The 24,172-nt window shown below is 43.7% G+C and overlaps 1 protein-coding gene across 8 annotated transcripts in view; it reads right to left on the bottom strand.

The window, feature by feature from the left end:
• The window catches only part of KDM2B (lysine demethylase 2B), a 116,939-nt gene that overhangs the window by 41,164 nt on the left and 51,603 nt on the right, over positions 1-24,172 (bottom strand). For all 8 annotated transcript variants that reach the window (XM_064675069.1, XM_064675065.1, XM_064675068.1 and 5 more), the window contains 3 exons: positions 20,248-20,363; positions 13,943-14,069; positions 6,101-6,555 (listed from right to left, as the gene is read on the bottom strand). In XM_064675069.1, coding sequence (XP_064531139.1) covers positions 6,101-6,555; positions 13,943-14,069; positions 20,248-20,363 — 698 coding nt within the window. The remainder of the gene's footprint in view (positions 1-6,100; positions 6,556-13,942; positions 14,070-20,247; positions 20,364-24,172) is intronic.

Raw genomic sequence — 24,172 nt, 5'->3', positions numbered from 1 at the left:
TGAGTGTCCCTGGGGCTGGCTTTCTCCCTGGAGCTCAGACAACCTGTCACACTCAGCCCAATTCCCCAGCCTGTGCTTAAACGAGAGCTGTGTTACTAATGAACAGCACAGCACCAGCACAGCACTGCTCCCTCAGACACATCACACCAGCGAGGCTGCTCTGGGCACTGGTCAGGCCAAAAGCAGCACCAGTGACCAAAATAAGCAATACCAGACAAGCCCAGGTTATCAGCCTGGTGCTGGGGCTGCACTCAGGGGTTTGCAGAGGTCAGGAGTAAAACCCAGCTTGCCCCACCCTGATTGTGATGCAGAGTCTGTGTTGTACCTGCAGCCCTGTGCTCCTCCAGTGCCACACCCACCAACTCTTACCTGTGGACTAATCACTGGCATATTAACTCTTGGGGGTTAAGTGAGCACCTCTTTGCTCATGTCCATTTTATTTTGAGAGGGATCACTGCATTAACTGAACTGTGACCACATTCTGAAAGTTAGTTTTCCATCCTAAAAACAGAGAGGATTTTGTAATCTCATTGCAAAACCAAAAAATCTCCAGAACAAGGCAGCGCTTGAGAGCCATATAAACAAAGGACAAATTAATTCCCTTTTGATTTTGCTACTCTTAGATTTGAAAGCCTGTAAGACAGAAAACCTTAACGTTTCCACTAACAACTGTCAGAGACTCGGAGTTCAATAGAAAGCAGAGTATATTCCAAGAACTTGGCAAGGTAATGAAGGTTTCTTGTTATCATATGTATCACGTGAAAATATTATCCAAGGAGAAATGTAAAACTATGGCAGCTTATCATCTCAGGCAGCTGAAAACAACGGCTGTCTGCGCAGCAGAGCCACAGTTGCACTGACTGGAGCGTCAAGTGTCAGAGCACAACAGGCTGGAGGAGGCAGATTTTTGTTCACCTGCTTAAAAACAAGGGGAAAAAAAGAAGATAAAGAAAAGCCATGGGGCTCCAGTTAGAGAAACAACACGATGCTCCTCCAGCACACGGCGGCCCCATTCATTACACTTGAGGGCTGTGGTGACAACAGCAGGTATGGAGGAAAGAAGCTGATTAACTATGTAAGAATTCAGCTTAGCCATTAATTTCAAAAGCACAGCAAGGAACGACTCCCCTGAAATGCATTCAGTAGAGGGAGTTTTTTTTCCTGTCATCAGGATGAGAAAGGGGGTAAGATTTCTTGGCAAGAAAAAGTAAGAACATATTTCAGTAGATATCATCTGTCTTGCACAAGAATCTTCTCCTGCTGCCAAGGAGTTGCGGATATTTGACAAACTCTGTTCTTCAAACTGAGTTTCTTCTGCCCTAATGGACTTGCACAGGCCCTTCTGGAGAAGGGCAGCGTTTTTGCTTTGAAGTGGGGAAGGTCTGTGGCATTATGAGGAGGCAGATCTCACAATCCTGTGCCCCAACAGCACAAAGGAATTCCCATCCTACTGGCAACACACAGAAACGTTGTGTGTGGAAATCAGAGGCTGCACATGGGCAAGGATCCCTGGCAGTGTGTTTAGTGTGGGCTGCACACTGCCACGATCAAAGGTCTGCTCAGCCCTACCTGCCCTGTGATGTGGGGTGCAAACTACACCAAGGAGTACGATGGTTACCTCTCCATTCTCTTCTCCATGCATGAGCCCACCCCAGCTGCATCTTTGATACACTGAAATACTGGCTGGTAGCTAAATATGAAGTGGAGAAGCCACATGATGAAACTCCTCCAATCCCCCAGGCCACCATCTAAGTACAATTACCTCTCAGTGACTTTTTTTCCTGCCTCTCTTTCTCATCCTACTCAAAAGTATCTCAGTAGGTACTTTTCTAACAGGTCAGCTGAGATTTAATTTTTAATTTGAGAGCTGGAGTTGTTGCACTACTTATACTTCATTTCAGGGCATGTATATTTGGCAAACAAGGTGTGACTGAGGCTGCACGTGCCTCCAACAGTATCAGCACCAGCAAGGATGTGAGGACAACGGCAGCAGTGCCTTCTGGCTGCTCCCCCTGCCCACAACTGCAGTGCCATGCCCTCTGTCCTTCTGCAGCGGGGCCAGCTGAGCACTCCCAGGGAGGGAATCTTCATCTGTCCAACCCTTTCCCCTCACATTCCTGCTCACACAGTGACTCCCCAGACACTTGGATAGTGTGTTGCACCTCCTCAGCCGATGGCTCGGATGCATCTGCCATGGAGTGAACGCTGCTTTGGGAATCTCTGTGGAGGCCTCTGAGAAGCTCCTGTGGTGCTTAATGCAGGACTCAGGTGATGCAGTGCCAGCAGGGATTTAACTCCTTGTCTGAGCTCAGGGAAGGACTGACCTGCTCCCCAAGACAGGCTGTTACACTCTGCCCAGAAGCCTCCCTGGTGCTGCTGCACTCCATTGATCACGGTGATAAATGGGTTCTCAATCTGCAGAGGCAGCAGTTGGCACTTCTGGATTGCTGTGTCCCCACCAGACAGCTGCAGTTAGTTTGGAGCTCAGATGATGTGCAAGGAATTTACACAGGCTTAGTTTAGTTTTCAGTCTCCCTTCTCATAAGGAAAATAAATTACTTTACTGCAAAAAGTCTCACCTACTTGACATTAAATAGCTGTAGTTGTATTTACCACTAAGAGCAGTAATCCAGTCACCCATCCTCTACTATATTCTGGCTCAGCTGGCAAAGCATGGATTCTTTGTGAGCTACCCCGATTAGTTCTGTGAAACTTCACATCACTGAATAAAATGGTTTCCTTTCTCCAGTTTAACTACCCATATCCTGTTTTCTGAAAACATTAATTATCTTCCTGAAGCACAAAGACAGACTTGAATGTCATACAGAAAAGTTCCAGAGTGTATTTCATTAAGAAATAAAAGTGCTACAATAAACACAGATTTATTTTCTTCAGGAAGAAACTTGTTTAAGACTTTCCAAGCAGACCAAGAGCTTTCAGACTTTGTCAGAGCATGTTCTTGCTATGCATTTGTTAAAAATAACTCTCAAATGGGTGCACTAAAAGGGTACTTTTAATAGGATGCATTATTAATACATTGCATGCCCGAAAGTTGGGTTGCCCATGAAATAAACCTTGTGAGTAAAGCCAAATACAGTCCCAGCATGGATCATCTGCACAGCCTCTGCAGGATTCCTACCTCCATTCAGTCCCACAGATGACTGATGCTCTGGATATTCATCAGGGTGAGGTAAAGGGGCCAGGCTTTTGCTCACTCCACTGCTGATGCTATCAGCAAAACCCCCTTGTTATTATCTGTACAGCTTGGAAAACTAGTAGCAAAGTAAGAGGGAACATGATTCAGTGGTCAAGGAGATAAATACTATTCTGGAAAAATGGACTGTATTTCTTCCTCTGCCATTATGTCTCTATGTGGCACAGGGCAAAATCTTTTAAATCAAGTTTCCACGGGCAGTCATGAATTGTGTGTTCCTGCTCTTCCTCACTCCTGGCTTGGGATCTGGATGCTAAAGATCAGAACTTCTCTGCAGAAACATTAGGCAATTACAGTATCACTATAATTACACTCATCTTTTGCAGGTATCCTTGTTAAATAACACTCACCTTTCTGAAAATCCCATCCATGGCACGAAAAGCCAGTAGCCAAAATTATGGTCACTCTTATCCTAATCTCTTTGCACCCCAGTTCCCTCCCTGTGATAACAGCAGCTCATCCATTACCACATGGGAAGCACAGGATGAGGATCCCTGGGAACCCCAAGGGAACATTCCCTGTGTTCAGCTCAGGGGCTGAACAGAGGGATGTACCTGACACACACAGAAGAGCAAGGATGGAATGAAATACTGAATAGCTGCATCCTTACACCAAGGAACATGGGAATCCTGCAAGGACCATTATGCTGGATGTATGCTCAGGGGCTCAAATCTGTCACTTGGCAGCTCCTCCATGCTTTGAAGGTGGAAGCTCTAAACATACACTGACACACATGGGTCTGGTTATTTTTTTTGAAAGCAAACTCAATAAAACAAATTTCCTGCTCCAAGGAGATTGGATGCTTTGGCTCCACTACGCTGATCTCTACCATGTCAGTGAACACAGTGGTGGAAAGGAGTGATGGGTTGTTGTCCCAGAAGTAGATGGGAATGGGACACACCTTGTCAGTGGCTGCCTCAGACAATTTGCTGAGGAGCAAAGAGAAGGCCTGTGCTGGAACGCTGGACTCCCCTTCGGACCTGAGAGGAAATGTATTCAAGCAATCCCTGACCTGAGTACAACTGCTACAATTCCTTCAGAGCACCTGGGAAGTGGATTGTGCACCCGTAGGGAGTAATGGAGGAAGCAGAATATATGGGCTTTAATGAATTTACTATGCTGTACTAACTCTCACTCTGAAAATTGAGGGCTGACTTAAATGTGGGCCAATATTGTAAAAAGGATGGCTAAGAAAATTCTTTAACTGTTCTTTAGACACTGTTCAAGAAGATGTTTGAGTTAATTAGGTTTTAAAAAGGTCTTGCTCTGACTAATCTGTCACAGACTCGCCAAACATACAGAGGTGATTCCAGGGAAAACAATTTTGCAGCATCCACGGTGTTTAGATGTGGTCATGGGCTCTTTAACCAGCAGGGAACCATCAATATCCAGATGTTGGGATACATCCTGATGGTTACAGTGTGTGCTGGCAAGGGGAGAAAGTTTAGAAGCAGGAAGTTATCAAAGGAGATGGAACATCAAGGTTGTAACTCTGCAAGATGCACACAATAAACTGGCAGGTGCCCACTTCATACCAGTTAAAGCACAGTATCACCTAAAAGGTGATGTGGGCCTTTTTTTTAAATGTCCATTTGCAGTTCTCTCTTTCTGTAGTCAGTGAATCCACTGCTCTGGAGAGGAGTAAGAAAACAGATACTCCCACACTGAGCTTTAAACCAGATTCCCATATGGTACCTTGCCGTGCTCTAGGAAGATGTCTCAGCACACTGGAGTATGTCATCAAAAGAGGGAGCATGAGCACACTGAACATCTGCAGCAGTTATTATGTGTTGTATCCCTCCCTGGATTTCACTTATTTTTAAATGAAAATTGGTCTGTGCATTAAGCTTGGAGAAGCAGCACTACCATTCTGCTTCACCACAAACTCAACTCCTGGTCTTGAAGCTTCATTTTGATTTCCTGTTAGAAGATGACTGATCCCAAAGCAAGCCAGTGAATCCACAGCCACAACTTTGGGCACGTGTCCACTTTCATGTACAAAGTGGCTGATTTGACAAGAAGACAATTTCTGAGCTCTTGTGGCTTCCCAAAACGAGTGCCGTGTATCACACTTCCAAGCTCCAAGATCATGGAATATGGTTTCACTGCACATGTTCAGCCTTCTCTAACTGGCTTTGAGCCCTTCTAAGCAGCTGTTACACTACTTGCACTAAAAAAGTACAGGCTCCCCATTTACCACATAAACGTGTATTTTCCCCCTCAGATTGTGTCTTACAGAGCATTTTTGTACAGAAAATATGTAGCTGAAGACCCCTACTGTACACAGACTAAAAATATAAAGAGAAGTTGTGGCACTAGTGAGCACTCCCTCCTCACACCATCTCCAAAAGCTGTATATTGTACCAGTGGAGAATAATTATCAACCTATAGAGGGCAATGGAGGAAAGGAAAATGAAAAAGGTGAAAGTAAAAAAAAGCAACAGGGAGTGTTAGACAATCTATCTTCTGAACTGCAATCCAGTATTTACATTGTGCATGTGTCAGCTAACGAGGTGTAAGCCAGGAAGACGGTAGACCAAAAGGGGCAGATTATGACTATAATGATAAACAGACTTTTTGAAGTATAGTATTTACACATGGGACATAACAAGTGCTGAACTATGAGAGGATTTAAACTTCTGGCCACTGCTCTGACAGTCAGAAGGGCCTGTCACTTCAATCAGGCTGCAAACAGCCACCTCCCGGAGCAGAGATGGCTTTGGGTAGAGGGATGATCTCCCTCTCTGTGGCACAGCAGCCTGACAGGAGCTGGTCACCACGCACCAGCTGCCACCCCTCTGAGGCAGAACTTTGCTTTCTGCTCTCCTGCTGACTCCTGTGCCCGCAGAATACAGTTTGTGTGGCTCAGCAAGCCATGACACCCACCTTCATGTCCTCGAGGAGAGCCTGCGGGTCTTCGATGCCTTCTGGAACACACTTCTTGTTCTCTGGGAGAGATTCAAGCTTTTCCACCAGGGCTTTTAAACCCTTCAGTTCAAATTCTGTGAGGTGAGTCCATTTGGTTGAAACTTCTGTAGCTGGAGACCCCGTGGGTGTTTTGGGATAGTCCGTGGGGGTCGTTGATTTTACGCTGTCATCTGACTCGTTGGACAAAGTTCTTTTTAGGTACCTCATTACTGTGGCTTTTTGTTTCCTTCCTGCAGCCTCCTTCCCTTCTGAGTGTGTGCTGTTGGGTGAGGAGGAGCCATCCACCAAGGATTTGGAGTTCTTATCCAAGCTGTCATCCTTCTCCTCCTGGAGATGGGCATCACAAGATTCTTCATCCATGTCTAACCACGAATCTGATGAATAGCTGTCTGTGCTGCGTTTTCTTTTTGCATCTGAAAGTTAGAAAAAGAATGCTGAGTTTATACCCACTGTAACTCGCAGCTGAAACACTTCTGTACCACTGGGGCCAGGTGCTGCCTATTTCAAAGGGCAGTGGAGAATGGCCTAGTGAGTATGTGACAGGAATGGGCTTTATTCAGCTGATTTTTATTTTTTTTTCTTGGGGGGGTGTTTGTTTGTCTGTTTTAATGCTGGTTTTCATTAACATCTACTCAGTTCAAATGACTGGGAAACATTTAGGGAAAAATTATGCTTTCTTCAAAGCTTCAGTCCTCTATGCCTTCAATTAAGAGTAGGCAGAGCTCTTAAGTCACACACAATTAATTTTCCCACAAATCCGAAAGAGACCAGATTCGGCAGCTTTGCAGCTTTAAGAGGAGAGTGAGCACAGAAGGAGGAGGGGGAATGATGGGAGAAAGCACGTTAAAATGTTGTACATCATCATTCTTCCAGGAACCCTGCACAGCACAAAATCAACTCCTCAATACTTTTCCTCTCTGCAAGCAACTAACTGTTGATAAAACAAGAACCCCCAGTTGTTAGTGCATGAATACTCATTGCTCTTCTGAGACAGGATTTCAATTGCGCTTATTTTACAGACAACAAGACAAAACACACTCAGACTGTCACAATTACATGCCACTGGTTTTCTTAATGCCATCCCTGATACATTGTAGGTACTTCTCAGAAAAATTTAAAGGCAAGTTTCTGAGTCTAAAGTACTATTAATCTTAATTTCCCCCTAAGAATCCCAATTGTTACCCAACTCTGTGTAATCAAGCAGTGAAAGCAATGTAAGAAACCAGTGGCCACGGTTCCCTCAAGCACACATCTTTTCTTATTTATTAGGCACAATTTCCTCCACTAAGTGAACAACACTGAATGCAGGCTAGCAACAGCAGGAATTTCTGTGGAAAATACAGTTAACACTGGCAACACCCAGTTAAGTCAATGTGAATTTTATTACTGGCTGAAATGGGTACGAGATCGAGCTGCAAACAAAAACACTGCGAAGGAAACAGAAGTCACACAGAAAGAGTGAGCGAACAATTAATGAAAAGTTCCTTTCACAGCTTCCACGCTCTGCAGTGCAGTAGCTTTGGATTAGGGCAATGTGAATCATGCTTAAGGAAGGATTAACTGGACATTAACGAAAAAGCTCAGCATCCGGTTGTTTAACAGGGAGGTTCAAAACAAATGCTGGAGCCCAGTTCCAAGCTGGAAGTTCTCTGATCACAGAGAACTCCTTGTCTCGTGCAGAGTTTGTACCATCATGTTACAAAATATACATATTATTTGTCAGCTGGGTACCAGGGATGCAACAGGCAGTGGCAGGGTGTCTGAGGGGAGTTTGCCCAGCCTGCCTGGCTGCTCAGCTCTGCAGTTGCAAATAAAGACCCTGCCAGGCCAGGTCAGCTCTGTGTGTTACTGCCCCAGAGATCTGAGTTGGCCGCTTCGCATTCTCAGGGCTGCAAAAATCCAGCATCTCTGTCCAGTCCACTCCTTTGGTAACATTTGCATTTTCCTCAAAACCAAAACAGCTGTAAAATGACTCCTGAAAGGCAAGTTTAAGCTGAAATGGCAGTCACAGAAAAGACCAGCTACCAGCAAGGCTGATTGCAGCCAAATCCAGCTCCATCCACAGGGCAGAGGAACTTGCTCCCTGGAACCCTCCAAAAAAAGCCTCCTCATGAAGTACAGAACAGATTATTTTGTGTGCTGAGGTGGTGGCATCAACACTCCAAAGCAGCTCCTCCTCTCTGCTCTGTGCTAATACACCCCCATGCTTCTCTTAGAAAAATAAACAGGATTAGAAAATATCTTAACCAGAACATTTAAAACCCACTCTGTTATCCAACTTTTATTTCACACTGTTTTTTCCTTTGTCCACAGTAGCAAGCACACAGACCCACCTCAAAGGCTACATAATCAGCTTATGTCATTCTCCCATTTTACAACTGAGGAAACAGATGCTTGGGAGAAAGCAGGATTTGCTCATTGTCACACATCAAATCTAGGGAAAAACCAGGAATCAGAATCCAGGCTCTCGGATCCAGGGCTGGAGCCCCTTCTCTAAGCCACACAGCCTTGGTGAGCTGTTTTACAACTGAGTGAAGCACAAAGCCCAGCCTAGATGGGAGAAAATGCCATGATCTGGCATCAAACAGGAGAGGGTGAAAGCAGATAACACATCCCTCTGCCACCAGGACAGTGTCATTAACAGAAATTGGTATAAATCTGCACAAAGAAAATCATGTTTCTGTCCTCCTGTGCTGTGGCTCTGCTGAACAGGAACTAATGGCTGTAACTGGGGCAAATCACAAGCATAAATAAGGCCTAAAGAAAGCGAGGGAGATCACGTTGTGGAGGTGTGAATAATTTACTCCAAGCAATGCTCTGGTGCTACCAGAAAACGGCTTTCAAGAGCGATCTCCACTTTTTGTCTCTTGCTCTAATCTGTGGAAACAAAAGGCAGGAGAGGAGGGAACACCACGTACTGGGGGCCTATTCCCATGAGAAACAAGCCCACGGAGGGGGGCCTGCAATTCCGTTCTGCCAGCTGCCACCGCTTCCCTGCCACCGGCTGTCTGCTACACCTGGGGATGGACACACAGACCACTCCAATCCATCCTCTGAACGAACCAGGGCCCTGCTCTCTGCAAGCCTGGCACCTACCTGATGCCTTGGCTGATTTCACCTCTGGGGACAGGGTTGGCTGTTAACCTGGAGTGTACCAGGCTATTCTGGAGCACCAGGGGATTACAGTGCTGGTGCACCAGCAGATTAAGAGCAGGCTGCTTTCAAAGCACAACTGTCTGCTACTGCTGCTAATCTAAAAAAAAAAAAAAAAAGCACCAAGGGAATCAATAATGGAAGGAGAACTTCAAGGTGAGGGAGATTCAATTTTGTGTTTTCAAGTGTTTTGTTGTAATGTAACATGCCACGATTTTTATTTATTCATTTCAATGAAAACACTGTCTGACAGAGTTACTGTGCTGTGAGCTGGGGCCCTGCATAAGCATAATCTGCATTTACTTAGTTGAGAAGTGTATTTTAAGCACTGTATTACCAGGGTTCCACTGACTTGGAGGTTTTTGGTTTATAAAGTCTCTCTGTGGAAAACAGCTCCTGTGAAGCTCAGCTGTGGTTTCTTCTTCTGAGTAAATGCACCAGCCAGTGCCAGTTCAGAAACCCACTTTCCAAGGGGTTATCCAGCCTGGGCTCCCACATAACTTAGTGCAAAAAGACCTTCACCTCCTTCATCTCAAAGCAAATAAAACCTGCTCATACAAACCAGTCAGTGATCTGGCTCAGTGAATAGGAGGAGCAGCACAGGCTTGACCACAGGACGGAGAGTTAGAAATACCTTTTTTTTTTCTATAGCAGTTCACTTCCCTGTGGTTCTGGGCAAATCACTTAACTTTCCCCACAGTTATCCACTTGTACAAGAAGAATAATTATACACAGTTCCTTTCCTTGCTGGACAATAACTTGCTGTATTACAGAACTTAAAAGAAAGGGATGGGGGTGAGGTATAATTATGAAATCTTTCTAAACTCTTTAGAACAGTCCAGTGTGTAATATCTACCCTGCCATTCCCAGCTCCAATCCCTGACACTGTGACTTGGGAGCAGCAGTTGCTATCAGTCCACTAAAGACAGCAATGACATTTTCATTAGCAGAAAAATCCCTGAGCATGCTGGAAATGTATCACTGCATGGAGCACCCCACACAGGAATCACTCAATGTACTCTAGTACCTGTCTATCATAAGCAAATCTATTCTATCCCCTGAGAAGAGGAAGGGGGAAAAAAAAAAGACATGGCTCCTTCACTGTGCCAGAGGGCATATTTTCTATATCCATCAGGCTTAATATACAGTTAGAGGCACCCTGTTAAAATTTTAGCAATGGGAATCTTAAAAGCTGCAGGCTACAGAGAAATCATGTCTCTGATAGCCCAGGATCTTCTCCCAATTACTCTTTGTCAGCTCACTCTCAAGATCTGTATCTCACTGAAGGTCAATTGTGGTTGAAAACATCCAGCACAGACTCATTCATGATAAGAGTAAAAATAATGAAGACATATCCACCCCGAAACAGCGCATGTTCAAAACCCAAATAGGGTCCCTTCTGATTTCAGCTGGCAGGACAAATGTCACCGTTGAGAGGGACAAGGAAAAGAAAAAAGAGAAGGAGATGGTGTGCTTTTGCAGCAGCCTGTGATTGCTGTCATGTCGTCATTCCCCTGAGTGTTTGCCCTTCTGGGAGAGATCTGAAAAAGAACAGCCTCACACACTAACTAGGAGGACACGGCCTGAAAATTCATCCTGGGCCTGGAGAATGGGGAAGGAAGCCACAGCCATTGTCCTCCAGCTCATTTAGAGTTGGACTTACATTTCTATTTAGGGAGTGGGAAGACTCAGGGTTTCAGCCCTGCCTCCACAGAGGTGGTTTTTTTTCCTGTCTGAAGTTTTGTGAGTGGAGACATTTAGAAAACAGAAATACAGAGAGCAATATAAATTGCTACAGTAGCATACAAATATGGGGACAGAGGTATCAGAGCACAGTCACAGCAACACATTTTCATGAGTAGGCAACGAACTGAAAGAGTCACTCTGAATCCACCAACCTTCACGTCAAAGCAAATAAATAGTCTGTAATAAAAACACAGTAGGAAAGGTCTAAAGATATCCTTACAACACAGCTGCTGCTGATGAACTCAGTTTTCTGTGTTCTCCAAAGATGTTCTTTATCAACATAGTGATTTTTTTTTTTAAGCAGGAGAACAGAATCTCTACCAATTCTATGCAAACTAGTCCCCAGTGAACCCCAGAGACCACGGGCAGCACCCTGCAGCCTGTCTGGTCGATGCCCTCCTCAGCTCACAATCAGCTGCTCAGCTTCTGAGATCCACCACATCCAGGCCCCAGAAGCTACATGAGAAAAGAAAGCAGCACAACTCAAGGGCGAAAAATAGCCAGTTCTAGCACCCAAAAGGAAAGGTAGAAAGTGGACATTTAGAACAAATTATGTCAAGGAAATTATATTTACGAAGTAGGGGAAACATGAGGATCATCAAGAGAAATTTCTGAAAATGAATACAAGGCTGTGGAGAATTTTCTTCTTAAAGCAAGAGGGACAGAAGACAATTAAATCTACAGAGGGGTTTGAGGGAAGTTAAGTACTTTGCTTCATTACTCTTTAAGGAGAAAAATGGGAAATTCTTTGTCAAGGGATACTTCCTCAGGGGAAATCAAGAAATTGCTTGCAGATAGAGAAGTCCCTAAGGAAGAGACAATTTAAGGACCTTAACAGCTCTGAAGAAAAGTTTAAAAACAAAGAGGCAGGGTTTGGAACACTGACCTCATTTGGATATCCTATCTCTCAGCAGGTGAATATTAAGATACAGACACCACAGAACAAACCAGTTTAACTCAAAAATTACAGTTCATAGAGATTTATTTGAGTCAAGAGCCTGGACACAGACCAGTTAAAAGAAAAGCAGGTATTGGAAACAGTATTACTCATGCAGAACAAAGCAGTGCAGCTTTGTGAAGGTAAATAATGTACCTTTACTCCTTTGGATATGACAAATGCCAAAGTGAAAGATCCAGTAGATATATTAGATCTGGTCACAACCCTCAGTTAAGTAATTATTTTAAGGTTAAGATTCTGCCAAGAAATAAAAAAAACCCCAAGTTTCTGACAAAACAAAAGTATACATCTGTCTGTCCTGGAGAGAAAGGCCCTGGATGTCAGTGTCAGAGATTTACCAGGACTCTTTGGTCATGCAAAACAATCCTGTTCCCTCGAGACACTGGATATCTATAGTTCCAGGTGAGCTTTTATAGGATTGGAATATCTCTCAGCTACTGACTGGACTGAGGCACGTTTCGTGGGGATCACCAAACCATCATCAGTAATTACAGAGCAGGGCTGAACTCACACTGGTGATTCAGCTGGAAAAGGTCCCATCTCAATATCCTGAACCATCCAATCTCCACATCCAGTTTGTTCTGAAATTACACCTCGTTGATCTGGCACCCCCGCCCTGCCTGTAGGACCAGCCTCTTTTCATGCCAATGCTTTAGACAACAGGAGATTGTTCCTTATTTTCCAATGAATGCAGTTATCAGAGTTTTTTCACTGCTTTAACTGATCCATAGGGCTAATTCCCTCCTCTCCTCTAAGATGATCTTTTGAGAAAAATTTCTCCACACAGAGTTCCTGCTTAACTAACCCTTCTTGAGCAAGGTCTCACAGAGTTAAATGTGAAGCACCCAACTTCCCAGTGACCCCAAGAAATTTCCCTGGCCTATCTGCACAGACTATTAAGCTTCCTCGAGTTATTCTTGGTCAGTAAAACTCACTGGAGGATGACATCTGCCCGTAACTTCTTCAGTCCCTTCTACTAAGAATTGTGCTCGTAGGTAAACATTTCCCTCCTCTGCCCAGTGCCCGGGGCAGTGCCAGCCATGCCAGGTTTACTCCAAGTGGCACCTCAGGGAGCAGGAGGCACAGAAATACTTCAGTCCTCCTCCACATTTAACACATATCAGTTAAGATTTAGCTGGTGCTTGTGCTATTTTCAGCTATTCTGTGCTTAAAAGCGGGGAGGCAACATGGCCCACGGCCTTGTTCCATCAAAGGGAGGAAAAAGAGGGCAGTTCAGCAAGGCAACAATTGGAATTGTCACACATTGATGCAAAGCTCACATCAGTGCCAAGGTAATGCCCTCCTGCTGCAGGCACATCTATCTGTCTCTGCTCTGGTCCATTTTCAGCTCTTGTTGTAAAGGTTTCTTCAACCTCCCTGCACTGGGGTTATAGATCATGGAGATTTGTGTAGGTGTTTTCTAGGGGTTGTTATTCTGCAGAACTAGAAATCAGTCACCAGAGAGAATTACAGTAGAGTTCAAGGAAAAGAGAAAGAAGGCAGGTTTAGTGACCACAAAACATTCTGTAGAGGAGACACTCTATAAAAGGACTAAATATCCACCCCACCAGAGCACATTTGCAATACACACATTTCTGGCTACTGAGGTACTGTGCCAAACATGGCAGTAAATCCTCAACTGTTTGGCAGATCATCTCAACACAAACATTACTGAAACCAAGGAACAAACGCATCCAAAAAATATTTTTCTAGGATCCACTTGCTAAGGGAGCGCTCAATAAATCTAATTCAAAGTTAGTTGGTACTTCCTGGAAATGCTTAAAGAGTCAAAAATCTTCCTCACCCCAAAATAAAAGAAACAGTTCATTAGAAATACTACAGTTCTCCAGTTCAATTTATAATCTGCTTTGCAGAAACCAAAGCAGCAAGTAGCCCGAGGTGCCAGCACCAGTGGTGAATGTGCACTCAAAGGATTCACTCACCAATTAACATTGATTCTTTCTGGTACTCTTTGCTGAGGTGGCAGCGCTGGGTCACACAGGACACGTATCTCTCCAGAACATACCAGCACATTTCATAGTAGAAAGGATACCGGAATTTGGCGTGCACCTGGAAGCAAGAGCAACACTGTCAGTCCATGGGGAAGGGAGAGAAGTTTGCAGCACAAGGGCCAGTCATCATTGCCATCGTGTTATCAAGAGCACAAACAGTGTGCAGGAGGGGGAGGGGAGAGGGTGGGAGCAGGGAGCTGAATGCCTCCAGCATACGGAATGAGGAGCGAGCCTGCCTGCCTGCCATGACAGCATCATTTCTTGGTTCACTAATTTGTATCCTCTTGGGGTGGTGGGAGAGGAGAAGGGTTTGTGTTCTTGTGAAATCAGGAAGCTGATGGATGGCCCCTACGGAATTATTTACCTGCTGTATAAACATAGGGTGGTCACATACAGATGTTAGTCACTAAAGCTCAAAGTACAGGCGTGGGTTTCCATCCCCTAAATGCTAGCACAGGATTCTTATCAAAATGGCAACATTACCTAAATGAGTCAAGCAGGAAACACCTCTTTTGCAATTGTGGTCATCACAACAATTTAATTATATAAATGAACACATAAATTCTCGATTATTGATAACTGCACATTGAAGTAAAAATCCCTTATGTGGTTTACACTGAGTATTTTGATAACAAGTTAGGTTTTGCCACAAACAGAATAAGGACAGAAAAGCAGGATTTTGACAAAAGATCCTGTCAAGCTGTGCACTGTTTCTTAGACCTGTTGTACTCACTCTAAAAGCTTAATTCTCCAACATCAGGCATTTGTGAGAGCATTTCAGATTCAAAAGAAAACAAAGTGGGTTTCCTTCCCTTCCAATATAGTTTTCTATCTGTGGGAGGTCATTGTACCAAAGAAGAATCTGGGAAGCTCCTAAAATGCAGGAAGATGTGTGTTTTTCTTGTGATTTGTTAAAAATGGATGCCATGTATCCTGCATGCACTTGTACTTTCTCCTGGTGGCACAGAAATCTGCATTTTGCAGGCTCACATGCATGCACTGCACTGGGATTGTAGGAGCTGCTTTAAAACATTCTCTGCATATTAACTCTGCCCTAGCCCAGAGGTGTGCATCCACCTTTAGTGAAAACCTGGACTGCACCAGAAAGGAGCATTACCTTAGAAAAAACAAAATAAAACCAAAACACCACCCCACCCCAGAATACCCGAAAGCCTGAAGTCTAAACAGAACCACAGAAGTTCAGATTCAGCCCTGTCCAAACATCTGTGTGGTGATCAAAGCATCCACTTGAGCAGATCAGTGACTTACTGGAATGCCCATATTTGAAAGCTGTCCCCAAGGTGGACAGCCAAAGAACTTGCCTCTGTTCACCAGGCACAGGAAATACAAACACTTTTAGCAGTAAAACAAAATGTAATAGAGGGAAAATATACTGTATTGTCCCACTAAATATACTGCAGTGTAGGATTTAAATACTCTATGGCAATTCCCAAAAGTTAAGATCTCTTAAATTCAACACAAACACAGCTGGCAAATCTGAACTGCGTGTTGCTATGGATCATGCATCCAGCAATGCTGCACCTTTCCAAATGTTTCCCTGTGCTGTTTGTTACAAAGCACACAGACCAAAAAAAGAAGGGAAAAAAAGAAAAGAAAAAAAAAACCCCAACCAACCAAACAACAACCCCCTAAATGTGAGAACATTTAACCCCAGGGCCTTTTTGCATCGGAGAAAATTCTTCCTTTGGTTTAGTTATTTGTCATAAAGAAGAGATCAAGTCACTTATCACTATTAGGGAACACAGGGGAAATTAGCCATGCTAAAATATATGCTAATAAAGGAACTCAAATTTTTCCAAGAGAGCACTGCAGGAAACAAAATTTGCAAAGAATTGACTTACAAACAGGAAGCCGCCTTCCACCCCTCAGCCTTCAAAAGGTTTTCAGCCACATGCCTGGGAATATTAAAGACATCATTGCTCAACATTTGTTGACAGATTCTGAGCTTCACCAAATTTAGTTGTTACCAATGTTAATTCAATGTGAAAGACAAGGCAGTAATGCATGCAGTGCTCCCATTATGTATATCAATCTTTAATATTCAATTTGAGTTCCTAATTGCCTCGCTATCAATGTTCCAACCCACAGCAAATCCCTCCATGCCTCTGCAATCCACGGTTTGCCCGAGAAGGCTCTGCTTTTACAAACCTTCAGAAGGAAGAGCTTCTGTAGAGAGAGATATTGGTGCAAAGATCTACAGAGCCTCCTGCCAGTAAAGCAACTCTTACAGTGCTTTAAAAACTTTTAAGGTTTGCCTTATGGAAAAGTACAGAGGAGTGTGCTCTCCATGATATCCTTGGACATTTATTAATTATAATGGATGGGAACTGCATTATGTGCATGTCCATACTCTTTCCATTGTACACTTACAGTCAAATGAACCCTTATGGGGAGGGGGGAGGAATAAAAGAAAGAAGGAAAGAAATTAAAAATGTTCTGTGATGAGTTTGAAGTGTAATATCTGATACAGACACTGCCAGAGGACTAAATTCCCCACCAGCAGGGAAATACACTGGATCATCTAATAGGCATTTCCAGCTCTAACTTCTGTGATTAATAATTTACAATCCACTGAAAAAAAAATTTAATTATTCCTGTACAGCAAGAAAAAATCCTCTCTGGAATATGATCCATTTCTTCAGTTCAAAGTGAAATTATTTTACAGACTTATATCCTCCTCCAAAACCAAAACAAAAATCCTCAGCAAGTAAGACGCAGGCTTTCCTGAAGAAAGTATTAGTCTTTTCCACAATGCCCATTAAAATCATTACAAACTCCACTTGTGTTTAATCAATCTAATCACAACATTGAAGCAGAATTTCTGATTATTTACAAAATTATTAATCTATCCACTTGAAATGTTATCTTACATTCCAGAAAACATGATGAATAGCAAACACCATCATCTGTGAGTGACCACCTTACGTATATATTTGGAGTGCCCTTGTCCCTACTCATGTTCAAATATTTTAAGGCAGTTAAATTTAGATGAGTTGGGAGTAAGTTTGACACATTCCTCCTCTTCAGTACCACAGAGCTGTATCCCCCCTATGCTGAATGATGAATCCCTGCTCTGCAGTTCCTCAAGCTGGGCTTGCAGAGCTAAACAGCTTGGCCTGTTTGACTGCCTGTTAATTGGCCTCCAGGAAAGCCAGGCTGCAAAATGAGAGTCTCTGCGAACTGTAAGGCTGGAGAATATTTGTTTACCTCAATTGCACATTAGGAGCTGTTTCCGACAATAGACATGTTTTTTATTACTCCTTAAAACTATTTTTAAATGGCTACAAGCCTCTTAAGAAGTCTCCCAGGGGTATGAGGAATTAAGCTAGAATAAGCATGACAAGTATATAAACTAAGCAATTTTATCAGGCTGTAAATCAGCATTACCATTTCAACCATGTATTTATTCTTGTCTGAGCTGCTAAGACAATAACTACACCTAGCATAAAAATTACTTTGAATATCAGCAATCAAAGATGATTAAGCATTACAGAGCAGGTTTAAACACAGTGAAACCTCCATAAAACTGCTCTGTGCAAAATGAAGAGGGGAAGCACACCTGTATTACACTTTGAGTGTGGCAAATTACTTTGTCAATCACATCATGTAATTTACTTCTGTGCTATACACAATGGAAAGATCAATACTGATGAGAAACTCATTTGCAGTATGTTCACACTGGCAAATTTGTGTGAACTGTGTGGTACTGAGTCTGCCAGAGCAGCCAGTGGCTGAATGGAATTATTTCAACAAAGAAATGACAAAATTTGATTGGCAAAGCAAACAATGTAGTACAAACCAGAATCCTGTTTTGAAACCATTTCCCCCTCAAGATTCCTGCACGACATTTTTAGGCTGGGGGGGGGGGCGGGCTGTTATTATTTCTAAATAACAGTATTGATTTTCCCGTCTTTTATCAAACTTCTGTATGCCTTAGATGAACAGCTTCTATTTTGTTTCTGTCCAGAAATTCTTGCTATTCTTCAGCTGTTCACACAGTTCAGTTATTATACACCTGCCTATGAATACAAGTTTTTAAACACAGATACAGGCTGTGTGTAACATGTTGCCAGCATACATCAACATCCAACTGCTGAAATCGCTTCTGTGAAGCCATGGAACCTCTGGGCTTTTGGCTTTCATTGGTCTTTTTTAAAGCACTTAAGTATTTTTGCAAGGAAAATTATAAAGAACTACACAGGCTTCAAAGAAAATCTAAATCAAAACTGATGAGACTAAAGGACTGATTTGGGATTTCCAAATGTTGCAGTATCCCTTTCCAAAAAAACTGGGACAGGACATTTTAGAGATGCAGATACCCAACTCCCAGAACTTCCCCCCAGGATCAGGATGCCAGCAAATTTTAAAAGGCATTTCAGTGGACCTGGCTGGTAAGTTCCTAAAAGTTACCAAAACATTTGACTGTAGAGGGAATTTTGCCTCCTGGTATAAAAAGCTTAGAAGATCAAAGCTGCACCCAACTTCCCAAGGAGAGGGGCCTGACATGAAGCACAACTGAGCAGTAACAACCCAAAATGTGTGATCTTGGGTTGCTCAAGTCTTGTGGGAACAAAATGTCAGCTTTTATACATCTCCAGGAAAAAGAGTGTCTCCTTCCCATCTTCCCCACAGACACCAATGGAATTAAATAGTTTCTGGCATTGATCCTTCCTCCCAGTCTACTCCATTTGAGTTTCCTGTGTGCCCATCCTTCCCAGCACCAACAGACCCTCCCCTTAACACCTGCAGTGTGTATTTCCAGCAGGTATTGCTGGTTCTTATTTACAGTCACTCTGAAAACCTTCCTGTGCCCAGCACCTCTGCCAGGCTACAGTGAGCCCCTTCCTGTTTCTGCCACCTTCACTTTTCCCTATCCAAGTCCTTTACATTTTCTTTAGACCTTGATGCTCTTTCTTGGGACACCTATTCAAAGCCAGGCTGAATCCACTCTGGTCTCTACTCCTGCTCTCTGCTCTCCCTGTCTTCTAATTCCCCTAAATTTCAGCTTTTGTCTTCATGTCTCTTCCACTAAGAATTCATTTTTCTGCTAAATATTTCTTCTCTTCATTAAAGTCACTCCAGGAAACCAACTGCTCCCACCACTGTTTTGCAATGTGAAGATTACCAGGCCTTCTACCCCCTGCAAAGTCAGGGAGGCTGGGAGGAGGACACCCTTCCTCCCACTGAGATGTACTTCAGAATAACATATTTGCTTCAGGCCTATGCACTCTCACTGCAAAGAAAGCAATCTGGGGTGAAAGCCCACTTGGAGCCAGAACCATGCCTTCTTTAGAGGTGCCCAACACTGAACTGCACTGATGTCCACAATGTACTGTTTTAAGATTTTTTCGTGAAGAATAATTGCAATTACCTGCCATTTTGCCAGCTAAAATCTCCATTAACACCACAGCTGGCATCTGTGCCAGTGATTCACCAGTACTGTCTCAGTGCAAGGCCTCCAAAAATGTCCCCATCTGGATTTGCACATACCTCTGGTCCACTAAAATGGTGGCACTTCCTTCACATTCTGCTGCTTTATGAAACTACAAAGGATATGATGACTCTGCGCCCTGTTTACTAACCAAGGATAAAATTTTCACTCCCAACTGAGAGGAGGCACAGTAACCTCCAACCTCTCCATCAGGCAAATGCTACAGCCACATGAACATTACAATGTTCAGATTATTGTCCCACCCCAGACTCTTAGCTCCAAGAAAATCTTGCACAGTATCGAGTCACTGGAGAAGAAAATCCTGCCAGTTACAGAAGTCAGTTCATACACAACTTCTGTGCAGCTTTGTCAGTTCAGCTGTGGACAGCAGAACCATCCCAGTGCCATTGGTTCTCCAGGCTCAGGTATCCCAGGTGTGCACAGAGATGATAAGCAGGGGGTCACCAGAAATCCTGGTACAAAGGTCTGTGAAGTGCAATGTGTTTTTATGCAAAAGGGAAGGTGTTTTATGAAAGTTTAACAGGCAGACAAAAGACACAGAGGGGACACATCTGTGGGAAGTAGGGAAAAACAGATGAGTACATCCCACTAAAAATAAACCAACATTTGAAAGTCTCATTACTTCGTGTTTACCTCTTGTTTCAACGACTCTGACACAGAGATCCCGTCAGTTGTTGTTTGTCAGGAGGGAATATGAGAGAGAGACTATGACAGATCAGTCACAAAGAACTGCTCAGTTAAAAAGAGAATCAAGTGTCCTTACCCTTGTTCTGTCCTCAATCTCATAGATGCGAAGCTGCATGGGAACATTAAAGCTATGCAGGATATTTCCACCAAACACCAGAGAATCTACTGGAGTATAAACTGCGTGTATCCACCCTAGAGAGGGAAAGCAAACAACTGAGAATGCCTCGTGCTACGTAGTGTTACAGAGCAATTTATCATCAAATTTTAACAACCCCCTGAGTCAAATTTTAACAACCCCCTGAGCCCCACTGTGCAGGAGATGAGAGGGTAAAGCAGTGAAAGGTTAAATGGGATGCTCATAGCCCCACTTCAGGACCAGTCACAGCAGAAGGGCATCTTGTGACGTACCACCCTCTGTAAATCGGGTTCTTCTATTTATTCACCGAACAGTTACAGTGTTTACTGAGCACACTCAAGCTTGTGACTCAACCACATCCATGACTAAGAAGTAAATTCAGTCTGTTTGATACACTCAGGCTCTCAGACGTATCTCCTGGCACCTCCAGCGGGGCTGCAAACCATGTCAGCAGTGGTGGGGCAAGGGCTGTGGGACTGGACTGAGGCACAGCAAACGTCCTTCACACCAGCACCAGAACACACAACTGCAGATGTCTGAAATGTCAACCTGCCAGCCCTCCTTCAGAGGTGAAAGTTTCACCTCCTTTGATCAACTTCCTGAAGTAACTGAGAAATCTTTTTGGCTGAAAGCCCCAAGTAAAGGGATTTAACATTTCTATTACTGGAGCTGATAAGGCTGTTCTGATCCAGTCCCACAAGGGACTGAATTCATTCCACAGGCTCCAAAGAATCTTCTATCACAACGAAAATCCAGGCACAGCAATTCAGGCAGCCACACACCAGCTCTTCTGCCCCTGCATTGTTTGCTTGGTCTGTCAGGAGCTGAAGCTCTGGCTATGCAAGACTGTAGCCTCTGATCTCTGCAGTGAAAAAGGAATTGATCCTGCTAATGATCTGGGACCCACAGAGACCTGACACTTTTTTTTTTCCACTTCTTTTTTTTTAATGAAAAGCATTACAATTTATAAACCAGCAGACAGCAAAGCAACATGGGGGGCGGTCAATTTTCTCCTGACTGTGCAGTACTTTCCATGAAAGCTGTGGCAGCTCTCCTTCACTTCCACATCAGTGAGGGAGCAGGGAAATGCCATTCAGCCTAGAGGGTTCCCCAGCTAGCAGCCACAAAAGTGCTCCTCCACAACAATCTTTCGACCATAAAGGCCTGCAAGGCTCTACCTGAGAAGTCCTTGAGCCACAGCAGATGGCGGGACTGAAGCTTTCATTTAAGGGCATGTTGGTAGGAGAGAAATAGGAAGGAGAAAAAATCAACACTAGAATTTTCCCTCTGGAAACAAAGGCCCAACCCTCTGGGTACATTATTTTTCTGAATTTCAGAATCAGGGAATGGCAGAGGTGTGGAAGGGACCTCTGGAGGTCCAGCCCCCTTCTTGAGCAGGACCACCCAGAGCCAGCTGCACAGAACTGTGTCCAGCTGGCTCTTCAGGAGCATCTTGGATGGAGACTCCACAGCCCCTCTGGGCAGCCTGTTCCAGGGCTCAGTCAATTCCCAGGTCTGACTCCACACACCCAATGTGACACATATAAAACCAGTGGGTGGCTCTTGGCTCTGGCAGCTCATGGAATTATTGCACCTTTCCTGCTTCAGTCAGGATAATTTCAGCTGCAGAGTCACTCACAATGATCCAGCCTGTTTATTACTTCCAAATCAAGACCAATCAACTAGAGAGGAATGTGGGGTTTTTTCATATAAGGGTAGGGTGGCAACTACATACATGAACATTATAAAAGCTTCACAACTGAAGGAGTTCAGCACCTCACATGAAATACATCAGTCTGTACTAAGAGCAAACTACTAGAAAAATAAATTATTTTCCTGATTTAGTCTTTGGGAAGCAAAACAGATCCAAGGTCAAAGAAGTTGGAGTCACTGCTTCCACTGGGTAATCAAAGACTTCTGTGCCTGGAGGAAAGAATGGAAGCCATGTGCTGAAGCAAATCTCTTGCTGGGTCCCCAAAGCAATTTATTGGCTCGGTGCTGAAACACAGGGTAGGTCTGTGTGACAATTCACCTTAATTGTCAGGTTTAAAGATGAACAAAATGAAGCTCGAAAAAGTGAAATGACTCGTCCACGGCCACACAAGTGAGTGGTGGCAGAAGACAGCTCAGAAACAGCCAGTTATCAAACACTGGAGAGCCCCCACCACCACTTCCCATTGCAGCTCCCTCAGCAGAGGTGTCGATGTCCAACCACACCGGAACCGACAGATGCAACAAGTTATTTTAATGGAATGATCAACATCATTCAAGATACAATTTGATATCTGATATTTACAGCTTAAGTAAAAGGAGTAGCTGAGCAGAAGCCTGGCTTTCTAGTCCTATATGAAAGGTTAAACCAATAAAATGAAATCCCATCAATGCAGTTGTTCTTTGAGTGGATGTTTCTACTGCAACCACACAGTAGCCTCCTCCTACAAACTGTATTTTCTCAGTGAAAATTTCACGCTGAAGTGCAGCTGGTTTCATTGTTTCCTGCTCTTTGGGCTTCACTCATCACACCTTCCCTGACCTCTCGACTCTGCCCCCACTAGATGCCAAGGATCTTTGTATCTGCTAGACTTTCTTGGCACTAGTCCCAATATTTCTGGGAGAAATGTGAAAGGATCTATCACTGGCGTGAGCCAATGCTCCAACAAACGGTGTCCCAGCCCTGATAAGTGCTCAGCAGAAAGATAACAAACACAAATATAGTTTTGAACATCCATTATTACAGAGCTGATACAGGTGCAAAACTAAAGTCTTCCTTAAATTATCTGAGACAACCTCTGGTTCCGTGGATAACATCTTTAATTCCCTACTTGCATTTATAATACAGGACTAATCATCTTAGAAACAATTAGTGCCTTCAACAATTAGTGCCTTCAACTGCCAGCTTCTGAACTAACTAAATATAAGGTCCTTCAAGATGCAAGTATTTCTAACAGCAAGACTGAAAATACTGCTAAATACTGTTAATGACACAGTTCTCAATATAAAGACCCTACAATAACACAGCCCTAAAATCCACCAGAGTTGGGAAAATAAAAATAAACCAGAGACCAAGCAACAAACTCAAAATCATTAACTGTAAAGTCCTGGTAAGTAAAGTTCCTACCCCTGCCAAAGCATGGAATAGGATGATTTCCAGGCACAGCTCAGAGATGGGTATGGATGATGTCTGTGGGTACCATCCCTTCACTGCTGAGCACAGAGCTCAGTCCCGGGGAATCCCAGATCTCCAGCAGTTCATGTGCTCCCACAGGCAGGATCCAGCTCACAGCCCCTCTGCCAGCTACAGGACACAGCCCTGTCACAGGAGTCACCTGCACACAAAATAGCTTTTGGCCACTCAGCTGCACAGGGTGTTTCAGTCACACTGTATCCCAAAATAGCTTCCACTTGCCTGAGGAACGTCCGTGCATAATTGAAACTGCAGAGGCACAAACGCCAAGAGGTGTATTCCAGGGACACAGGACAGAATGGGCAAGGTTAGACAAAAAGGATGGGAGAATTGACCAGGCAGAAAATCCCAGGAAGATGGACACAGGCATTACAAAGGAAAAAAAAAAAACATTAAAATCTCCTGTTCTAATATTAACAAGGCTGTGTACAGAGAAAAACTGGGAGCCAGCACCAGAAAAGTCGAAGTAGGAGGAAACAGAGATGAGCAGAACACAGGAAACAGTTTCCATCAGGGTAATATATTGTGGAAATGAGCTCTGAGAACAGAGAAGCTTGGATGGCACATTCAATCCATCCCCACAGCTTAGATACAGCACGACTCAGAAATAAACTGAGGAGGATGAATGTTCATTGTGACCATTTGCAAACAAGAACACCCATCTTCTCAGCTCCCCAATTA

Source organism: Pseudopipra pipra, chromosome 18 (genome assembly GCF_036250125.1).
Source record: "Pseudopipra pipra isolate bDixPip1 chromosome 18, bDixPip1.hap1, whole genome shotgun sequence".
NCBI classification, from domain to species: Eukaryota; Metazoa; Chordata; class Aves; order Passeriformes; family Pipridae; genus Pseudopipra; species Pseudopipra pipra.
The sequence above is the reverse complement of the archived record's forward strand: the minus strand, read 5'-3'. Positions and strand labels throughout refer to the sequence as shown.